The sequence below is a fragment of the Emericellopsis atlantica genome (genome assembly GCF_019669845.1).
Source record: "Emericellopsis atlantica unplaced genomic scaffold F5Z01scaffold_20, whole genome shotgun sequence".
In the NCBI taxonomy this organism is placed as follows: domain Eukaryota; kingdom Fungi; phylum Ascomycota; class Sordariomycetes; order Hypocreales; family Bionectriaceae; genus Emericellopsis; species Emericellopsis atlantica.
Window position 1 is genome coordinate 320,707 of NW_025764722.1, and position 10,965 is coordinate 331,671.

At 43.7% G+C, this 10,965-nt stretch overlaps 2 protein-coding genes across 2 annotated transcripts; one reads left to right on the forward strand and one right to left on the reverse strand.

The window, feature by feature from the left end:
- Nucleotides 1-6,063: 6,063 nt before the first annotated feature.
- Nucleotides 6,064-8,470, reverse strand: F5Z01DRAFT_660255 (fungal-specific transcription factor domain-containing protein). The gene is made up of 6 exons (XM_046263821.1): nt 7,819-8,470; nt 7,417-7,761; nt 7,303-7,363; nt 7,150-7,243; nt 6,484-7,099; nt 6,064-6,389 (listed from the first exon to the last, which is right to left on the reverse strand). Exons 1-6 carry the CDS (start codon nt 8,276-8,278, stop codon nt 6,337-6,339), a joined length of 1,629 nt encoding a protein of 542 aa, XP_046116606.1. The 5' UTR covers nt 8,279-8,470; the 3' UTR covers nt 6,064-6,336.
- Nucleotides 8,471-8,477: 7 nt separating this feature from the next.
- Nucleotides 8,478-10,203, forward strand: F5Z01DRAFT_660265 (short-chain dehydrogenase). Its single transcript, XM_046263822.1, has 4 exons — nt 8,478-8,911; nt 9,031-9,627; nt 9,677-9,839; nt 9,889-10,203. Exons 1-4 carry the CDS (start codon nt 8,834-8,836, stop codon nt 10,020-10,022), a joined length of 972 nt encoding a protein of 323 aa, XP_046116607.1. The 5' UTR covers nt 8,478-8,833; the 3' UTR covers nt 10,023-10,203.
- The last annotated feature ends 762 nt before the right edge of the window (nt 10,204-10,965 follow it).

Consider the following 10,965-nt stretch of genomic DNA (forward strand, 5'->3'; position numbering starts at 1 on the left):
GAAATAGACTACTTTAGATACTACCGCCGCTACGCGATGAAATCTTAATTAATATTTATACGCACCCTACGGCAGGATATTAAGGAGTTAGGAAGACTCTCGAACGAATATAACGAACGTATGATTACTAAGGAATTAAAATAAATATCGTATATATCGTCGGATAATACGAAGACTATATACATAATAAGGCTATACGGTATAAACTATACGGGGAACTAAAGCTATTACTAGTGCCTTTAAGACTATAGGAATTAATAGCCTTCGATTATATTATAAAGCTACCTAAATTAAAGGAACTAAGATCTAACGTCGAATATAATAGTATATTCGTTATTATAGACTAAATAAGTAAATTCGGATATTTCCTATTATACTAAGAAGCAATAGATATAGAAATACTCGTATATATAGTGCTTAAATATATCGTGGCTAACCACGGCCTTTTAGAAGAAATTATTTCGGATCGAGGAACGATATTTACCTCGAAGTTCTAGCAAGCTCTAATAGCTTAGCTCGGAACTAAATATAAGCTTAGTATAGCTTACTACCCTTAGATAGATAGATAGATAGAAAGGTTAAACTAGACACTAGAATAATACCTACGGTGCTATATTAACTACGAATAAGACGATTAGGTCTCGAAATTACCACTCGCCTAACTCGCTTATAATAGCGCACCTATAGAATTAACTTAAATCTTACTATTTTATACGAATTACGGATACGAGCCCGAGTTCGGTAGTAAAATACTAAGGGATAGACCTCTTGCTAAAAAAGCAATACTTAAAGCAAACTAACTACGCTTATTATATAAATATATAAGAAGATAGCTCGAATTCGTACGTATACGAATATCGAAATATTATAATAAGAAAAAATCGAAGGGACCGATATTTCGGAGGGGAGATATAGTCTACCTACTACGCAAAAATTTTATAATAACTTAACCCTTACTAAAGCTCGACTATAAAAAGCTTAGACTATTTAAAATCGACGAAGTTATCTTAGACACTAACTATAAGCTTTCGCTACCCTTAAGTATAAGAATATACTTAGTTTTTTATATCTTATTACTCGAAAAAGTACTATAAAACGCAAAAACAAACTACGAACTAAAAGTCCTCGAAGAACTCTACGAACTAGAATAAATTATCGATAAATAAATAATAGATAAAGAAGTTAAATACCTTATTAAATAGAAAGGCTATATAAGTAGCGAAAATATATAGGAACCCGCTAAATACCTTAAGAATTACCGCTACCTATTACGATAGTATTATTAAAGGGAAATATATCGGGTATTACGCTCTAATCGATAACCCTAAACGCACCTAACTCCTAAGCACGCCTAACTACCTATTACTCCTTAAGAATAGCCTCTTCCTAAGAACGCACCCTATCCTCCTTATCTAACTCACGTATACCACGAGATACTAACTCCGAGGTCCGACTTCGAAGTAATTCTTATTAGCGACGAAGACGCTAAACGCGCCCTAGAGCCTCTTAGAGCTCCCTCTCGGATTTTTCTAAATCCGCTTTTACTCGTTTCTACTTAGATACCGCACGCGTTACTAAAACGTAAGTTAGTATATACACGAAAAACACGTATAGTACTTATAGTACGACGCTACGCTAGTACTATTATAAGTCTTCTTTATTTCGATATATAACGTATAATAACGAGAATTACTACTTATATAATAAACGCGCTTAGCGCGATAATAACGAGTATAGGGTATCTTACTCTTAGAACTATTAAGATAAATAGCTTTAATTAGGATAACGCGACACGAGTCGTTAGTTCTCTTATAAAAAGAGGGATATTTTTATATATAATTAGGTATAATAAAAGGGAGAAGTTATTAAATACGACTTACGAAAGACGGCTAACGGGTTTTAGCTAATTCTAGGACAGAATCTCGGAAGGGGAGATATTATATTACGACCCGATATACAACCGTATACGCCTCTTATATACCCCCTGCTTTTTTCCTCCTATTATACGTTACCCGTATATTACGTAGGATAGACGACTATAGGCGACTAGCGACTATAGTCGACTACGCTATAAAAGCGCTCGTAGACGATAATCGACTATCGTCGACTATATAATATTTACTTAATATATAGGAAGCCTAGCTTTACTATAGTTAGTCTCTACCTAGCTCCTTAGCTATTAATATAATTATCTACGCAAGATCTACTATCTCGCACGTAGACTATAACCCGACCGCTTAAGTTAACGATATCCTAGTATACTTAGTTTATAAACCGACCTTAGATCTACCTACCCTATAGCTAGTCTGACCCGAACGTCACATAAACCCTCTAACTAATCCTTAGGCCGGAGGAGAATACCTATATATAAATAATTACCTCTATAAACGCTTTATTATAAATATAGAAAGGGCTTATAGTATATATAAACGAGAAAGTACTTAATAAAGCGCGGAAGCGTAACCCTAAAAATAAGTTATATTAGATACTAAAGTATACGAATTATAATAGTAGTCGGAATCGAGGGCCTGCTAATCGCGTTATTAGCGTGAGTTATTACGAATATAAATACTAACTTTATTAATATATCGTAGGCGATATAGTATAAACTAGTATAAAAGAAGAACCTTACTCTTACGTAGATATTTATTAAACGAGAAGCTATTACGATAGATATACTTATTATCTTAGAAACTCTATAGACTCGAGCTATTAATATTCCCTATATATTATTAGATCGCGTGGTATTCTATAGCGTTATTCTCGCTAGCGCTATCGGTAGCTTCCGCCCTAAGGTTCTTATATAAATAAAGTACTAAGATATAAAGCTTATCGTAGTACGGGATCCTAACGGTTAGTAACGGACTAAGCTTATTACTAATATTATTATTTATTATAATAAGAAAAGCCCGTATAAAGCACGCGATTCCTAAGATAAGATATACGTTATAATATTCCTTTTTTATACTTAGTACCTAATAAGGAGAGTTTAGGTTATTATTTTTTATTACTTTAGTACTAGATAACCTTATATATCTTATACGCTTGCTTATTTCGCGAGCTCTTACCGATTAGGTATTTATAAGGCCCTTTACTTCTATAGAGGATTTACTTACCTTACTATATCTCGAAGGCGTAGACTATATTAAAGTATCGTAGAACCTAGAGATAGCCGAAAAGGATATTATTTTAATTAAGTATTATTAATACTATAAGATTTAGAATTTAGTTATCGTAGCTATTAGATTCCGCGACGGACTACGTCCGATATCGATAAAGGTAAGGGCTAGCGCCTATATCGGTAAGCTCCTCTATACCGCTTATATACTTAAAACTTATATCTTTAGTAGGGGCATTAGCTAGGCTACTCCGTAACTATATTCTTTCGAATATAACTTAAGTATACGAACGGAACTACTAGCTATAATATATTCGAGAAAACTTAATAAGAGTTATATTCCGAGACCTTATCGATAGTAACGAGGAACTCTACTAAATCCTTAAGAATATATTATTTTTATATAATAAGGACGCTTTACTCTATGTAAGTAAAGAAGAATTCGATAGCTTTTAAAAGTATAACGATATAAGAGAATTACGATAGTAATATAATACGGAGGTAGCGAGATCGTCGAGCGACTCGACCTAAGCTAAAAAGACTACCGCTAAAATATAATAGACTCTAAGCTAGCTCTATTAACTTAGAGTCGCGGAGCTACGAAAAGTATATTTTAAAGAGGTTAATAAGCTACGTAATACTAGGTAGAGTACCGAGGTAGTACGTAGCGCTACTACCACGAAAAATTACCGCGCTATCTACCGTTAAGGTTAATACTAGGATATTATAAAGATAGGAAAGCTCTTAGAGAAGTATCGAGGCCTTAAAATAAAAGAAGCCGAGGTCCCGGAGCCTATATTTAAGGCCTTAATTATAGCTTATCTATAAGGCGAGGCGATCTATATATCTATTAACGAAGCGGTAAGTTCTATAACGATTATATAGAAAGATCTACCGTCGAGAGCGAGACCTTTAGGATAAATCCGCGAGAAGGCGACGTGCCTTCTCTATAGTAAGACCTTAGGGGATCGCTTAAAATTAACAAGGTATATTAAATCTTATTATAAGTTCGAGAAACCTTTTTAATACCCTATATATAAGTCGTAAGGCACCGATATACTCGTACCTATCGGAGGTCTAGCTTAGGCTACTCACGTAGGATAAGTTTATAAGCAAAAGAATATCCTAACCCTTACGGGAGCTAAGCCCTTGCTAGCTATATTATACTCGATATATAGTAAGTTATATTCCGGAAGGCTAGGCATTAGCTTATACTTATATTCATTTTATAGACCTAAAGGTTATTTTAAAAAGACATAGACCTATATCCTATATAACTTTAAGATAGAGGAGGCGGTAGAAGGCTAGATTAATCACTGCGAAAGGCACTGGAAAGAAGGTGGTAATAAGATATGCTCTAGGATTTCTTATAAGAATACGGAGTATAGCGCACTAGATACGGATTGGTCCTCCCTGGGCATAAAGCGAGAGCGAGAGGAAGAGTTAGGGCCTTTATACGATGACAAGCGCTAGAAAACGATCTAGGGGTTTATACTAATGGAATTAAAACACCACAGCGACCGTTATCGTAGAGCCAAAGCCACGGCTTTTCTCAATATTAGAGTTTAAGACTAACCGACAAAAGCACTTTAAATCACGGGGCGTGTGCCCTTCGCATGATCCGAACTTTACCTAAGAAGGTGCTTAAATACGAAGGGTAGGTATGTGGGTGGGTTCGGCGGCTAGAACGTGCGGCGCTTACTTACTTAGTCTCAGTGAAATAGAACGCACGAAAGCAGCCCGAACGCTTATTTAGACGCGAATCGACATATTAAGGGGGTTGTGGGAGCCTTCAGCGCGCTATTCTTGAGTTCGAGCAGTTCAACCACTGCTTATTAAACACATATTATGGCAAATTCAGCAGTCAACCACCCTGGCACCGTTGCAGGACATCCACAGTCGCTTGCTCAGAAAAGCTTACTTAACGCACGCCGAGGTCGCAAATATCGTGCAATAAAGTTATCCAAAAGACGCCAGACATTATTAAAAAAAGTCTATTAGCTTTAGCGAGACTGTGAAGTGGACGTATGCATAGTTATAAGAAGCCGAAGATCTAATTAAGTATGGAAGTACTTAAACGACTTTGTTCCACCCACCGAAAAAGAGCTAGTAAGTTAATAAAAGGCAATACTCGATCTAAACTTATGAAATTATAGTTGTTAACATATCCTCCCCCTATCATTCTCAATCCAAGAGACGTGGAAGTGTCTAAGTGCTAGGTGCTCTTTCTCCAAGAGCTCCTATTCAGTGAATATCGCAAGGTATCTCCTGGCTCTAGGTTTCTATTGAGTAGCTGAAAGCCGTCGCCGGCCACCTCCTTCCCGAGTTCATACGCCACTAACCCGGCAGTATCCCCGTCTGGTAGCGCCACGAGGACGTCGCCCAGTCGAATGTCGCGTGGCGAAGGCTCGGTCAACATCGCCGGCCTGGAAGACGTAGTTATCGCCGCACTGCATGGGAAAGTGATGATGTGCTTCCGATCGAGCTGGCACACGGCGGTGGGGGCCTCGATCGTGAAAGAGGCCCGCGATCCACGCGATGGTGTTCTAAGATTCTATCAAAACAATATGGTCTTGGCTGGATCCTCGAAGAGACACGAATGCCTCATTCTAACAGCTCTACGTATTTTTGAGATCTGAGTGACCCATCTAATCCATCGCATCCTACGGCTTGACTGAGGTTCCCAGCGGCTTAAGTTACCCATTCGCTAGAAGCCCCCAGGCTCTGTACGAGAGATAGGAATAAGACAACAGCATGGTGGGCTCGTCCCGCTCAGAGCAACGGACGTCCCGATATAGGCAACGCCCCCCGAGCCAATCGTCGCAAAACATTTTCCAGATAAGGGTATAAGGGTATTGTCTTAACCAATTGAACCAATCTCACCTCTATAATGAGATTTTAAATGAACTTTCTGGGGTTCCATCGGACTTCAAGAAAAACATGGCGTCAGGCGTGAATGCGCCAGCGCTAGTTGACAGTAGAAGCGGGGATTCGGCTCCACAGGTTGGGCGTCCGCCCGCTTACGAGTACATGTCCGCTTCCCGCCGCTAGCGGTCTTAGCAATCCGTAGTCAGCATGGCCACGGTGTGATTCACGTAAGGAATAAAGTTTGCTCGTGCTTTGGAAAAAGAGGGCCTTTTTTGTGTTCTTGTGACGCTATGGACAATTCAATCCATTAGTCTGAATTGTACGCAAATATTTGATTGAAAAGGAAACTACTACGTGGCCTTCATTAATGTATCAAATTGCTCGAGGATATCGATATAACGCCCTGGTCAGCATATTAGTATGCGGCATTTGGGCTGTTGTCGGGTGTTGAGGAGGGCGCTATGAGAGTTGAAATCAGGCTTGGTTGAGCAACTCACTAGGACTTTCCCATCTCGTTCCGAGGAGTCTGAGCGCTCCTCGAATAACAACAAGCATGGACTTGCCTTCTTGGCTCCCAGATTCTCGGATCCACCAAAGACAAGCTGCACCGGCCTGATATAGGCAATTGCTTATAAAGGGGCTCATCTTTAACATACCTCCTAGCTGCGCAATGGCCTCAACACGTTGAGCAAGCTGGACCACATGCTTTAATACCTCTTTTAAGCCCGCAATTGCTTGTTTCTGCATTTCCAACAGGTTGGCATTTCCCCTATGCTCCTCAGGGCTATCATCGGCGCAGGAATATCGGCCGTAGAGAGTCAAAAGCGCACTAAAGCATACACCAGCAGCAGTGAACAATGGAAGTTGAGCTGTCACATCGCATGACCGTTCGATAGCTGCATGGGATTCATCCCTAATCAGCGACGACAAAACTAAGAGAGTACGGTGAAGCTGAATGGCTTCTTGGTACAGGATATCAGCATCAGTGTCGCGGTCCCTGATTTGTCGAAGGACTCGGGAGAGTAAATGCGAGGCCTGACAAGCTCGAGCGAAAGCGGATGCTGGTTCGTGTACACTAGAAGCGCTCACTAGTGGTTGTACTGATGCCAGATCCTGCGATTGTTAACATTATGTCTTGTAGAGGGCTTCTCCATGTGGCATACTCCTTGATCCCAAAATCTATCATCGATGGGCAGAAAATCATTCGGGCTCGCATCATCGCATCCCATTGGGCGGTTGCAGCCCAGGTTGACATACCTAACATTTCAGTCGGACAGACTCTCTAAAAGCAACAGTTTACCAGGCATGTGACATACCTGTCTAATATAATGATGCTCCACCAAACACGACGCCGCTCTTCCAATTCGGTGACTGTACCTACTGCAACTTAGCAGCTCATTCCGCCTGCTTTGATAGTACGAAAAACCTACTGGGTGGGCCTATGAGCTGTGGGGTTTTGTCCACAAAGTGCAGACTCATCATGTGCCCAAGCCTTGCGCAATGGCCAACGGTGAGATAGGCCGCGGGATAAATTGCGTTTGTAATCTCGTATAGGGCCACAAGTAGGATGGCTTGCAAGGCCCTCACAGAAAGCACGCCGCTTCTCTCTACATCAACGCATCCTGCCTTGACGCGCCAATACAGCGCTCGGTGGGCTGGCTCATTGTCGACATCAAGCTGCGTGTGGAGCTGTGAAGCGGACAGAAAAAGTATTGTATCCGCGCGGGTAGGGGACGTGGTGGTGGAAAGCTCCTGATACAAGCGTAACTTGGACACTGGAATACGCGTCAGCCTTGGGACATTAATAGCCTTGGACAATCACAGCGGCTTACCAACTGGAAAATACATATGCGTCGACTGAAAATAAATGTCAACTTCCTGCCTTATTTGAGCTGGGTGTCTGATGTAGCGCATGAGGTCAGGTAAGAGCGCTGTGTCTGACTCGTCTGTGACCGCTGGTCGTAGCAGCTTGAAAACCTTATAATCTAGAAAGAAAGACGCTGAACACTTGGTTCGAAGGGCAGTGAAACCGCTTGGCTGCCTGGGAATCGTGAAGCCATTCGAGCCGAATTGCGTGCCATTGTTTGAGGGCGACGGTCCAGGAACAGCGGCCTGCGCAGCTCCGTGGGCAATCTCAGGCGATGGTGGCCTTGAAGGTGTGCTGGCATCGTAACGGCAATCTCTGCCAGCTCTGCAGCAGAGAGAACAAGCTGGAAGCGCTTTATCGCACCTCCGCTTCTGCCTTCGGCACGTCTGGCACGCTTGGCGATCGGTGCGTACCTTGCGCGGCATGGCACAGTTGATTATAGGATGCACCAAGAGACGTCGGCCTAGGTCTGATCAGAGCGGAAGGAAACGGGGAATTGCAGATGATGTGTAGTGCGGAAAATCGATGCGGGTAATGTTGCGGATAATTGGCGGCCGATGGGGGTGCCCTTCGGCCGCCGGGCTTAAATGCCGCAAGCGGCCGCACAAATGTCCGCCCGCTCAAAGCTACTCGCAAGCATTCAACACTATACCGGGAGCGGTCTTAATATCACCGCATTTGCCACTAGCCGCAAACTTCTTTTGCACATAATGTCGGGTTCCAATCCATTTGCGCATTATTAACGCTATAACATTGTGTCCTAGGGGCAGAGATGGTGAGGGGCGGAGATGGTGAGGGGCGGAGATGGATGTTATTTGATGCTCCATCGAGCGTAGATGATCAGGCAGGACACCAGACTGCCATGGTATAAAAGACATACAAAACCTGCCGCTGTCCAGTTAAGAAATCACACTTTTTGAGCAGCAGTAGCAGCAGCAAAAACGATAAACGCCACTCGAAACGGTTCTCTCAACAGGAAAATGGGCAGTGCCTGGACTAAGCTCATCCCCCCCGCGGCGCATCTAACGGAGAAGAATCTGCCAGACCAGACAGGCAAGGTAAGTTCCTGATTTGTGTCGGCTGCTGAAAAACCAATTGCATTGCTTCCATTCTTGCGCGCACACGACTGATGATCCAGTCATGCCTGTGCCCACCATTGCTGATCTGACACATCTAGGTCTTCATCGTCACTGGCTCCTCCTCTGGCGTGGGCAGGGAGCTTGCGCAGATTCTGTACTCACACAATGCCAAAGTCTATGTTGCCGCTAGGTCGGCTAGCAAAGCTGCCGCAGCCATTCAATCCATCAAGACCAACTTCCCCAATGCTAAAGGCGAATTAATCTTCTTGGACCTCGATCTTAGTGACCTCGAAACGATCAAGCAATCCGCCAACGAGTTTCTGACCAAGGAGAGCAGGCTGGACGTGCTCTTCAACAACGCCGGCGTCATGTGTCCTCCGCAAGGGAGCAAAACGAAGCAGGGCTACGAATTGCAGATCGGGACGAACAACCTCGCGCCGTACCTCTTCTCGAAGCTCCTGACTCCGCTCCTGCTTAAGACTGCAAAGACCGCCCCGGCAGGCTCGGTGCGCATTGTCTGGGTGAGCTCCGCCGCAGCAGAGATGATGTCTCCTCAGGGAGGTGTGAACATGCAGAACCTGGACTACAAGGTCGACCAGAGCATGTGGTACAAGTACGGTGTGAGCAAGGCGGGAAACTACTACCACGCCACGACGTTCGCCAAGAAATATGGGAGCGAGGGTCTCATCAGCGTTGTCAGTCTTGTTACAGAATATTTTGTAAGCTCCCGCTAACTTTCACAAGGCTTGCGATCCAGGCAATCTGAAGACCGATCTCCAGCGAAACATGTCTAAATTGCATCTCCTCCTCATTGGCTGGTCTCAATACCACCCGATATACGGCTCATATACCGAGATGTTCAGCGGCCTGTCACCAGAAGTGACGTTGGAGAGAAATGGAGCCTGGAGTTGGTTACCCTTATCGTGCAAACTGATATGTGCGCTAACAAACGAAAGTCGCTCCTTGGGGCCGATTCGTAGATATCAGGAAAGACCTCGCCGCTGGTCACAAGACCAGGGCCGAGGGCGGCACGGGCATCGCCGACGCCTTTGCCGAGTGGACTGAAGAGCAAATAAGGCCGTACCAATAGCCGAGTTGCACAATGATCTCTGGTTGTGCCAGCATCGAGCCTTCTCCTGTCGATGTTCTGACAGGTATCAAGAGAAAATAGTCGACGTGTATAAGATTAAAGCTCATTCTAAATAACCTATTCGTAAGAACTGTGACAGGAAGCAAGTTTTTACGCGTACTTCGTAAGAGAGACAGCGAGGTACTACATATTTGTTAAAGCACAGGATTTCGATTCTCAAATGTACAAACGCCTCAAGATCTTGAGACATCCCACAACTTGGCTTACCTTGCACGGACAGGTACTTATCGTGGCTTTGGATACGCAGATCATCGCAGATCATAAGTTCAACTGTCAAGTCTTGAGATATTCTGAGGATTAACTTGCGCTTCTTGTAGAGCCCGATATAGGCTGGGTAAACCCTTCTCATACTTGGCGCCTACTGAGGCTGGCGACTGGCGGACCTTCAGCAGCGAGGAGGCTCTTGAACAGCACCTCCGTGATTCACCAGTCCACATCTCGTCCTTCGACTGCGAGACCTACATTTGCGCCTGCTCCTGCTGCGGCCTAACATCAGGGGGTGGGAACATGGTCAAATGCTTTTTCCTTTTGAAATGTGCATTTGCCGGGGATCACTTTTGTCGCATGTCGATGTCAATCTGATGGGCGACATGCTAAGCATTCGGTATAAGCTGTAGCAAACAGAAGGAAGAGTATCCCCGCGCTTCGCTGACGGACAATAGCCGAATGCAACGGATGCGACGGAAAGGGGTTAGCGCCTGATGGCGATCCTGTTGGCTCTGACTCAACCCATGCTACACTTTCCACATCAGCAGCACAAGGTTTGGTACTGAGGTGGTGTATCTAAGCCGGTTCTGGAGGTATTTTGCCCATCAGATGGACCGGCAAAGGAGGTAAACCGATGTTTAAACGTGAACGCAAGCCGTGGTCATCACAACTGCTA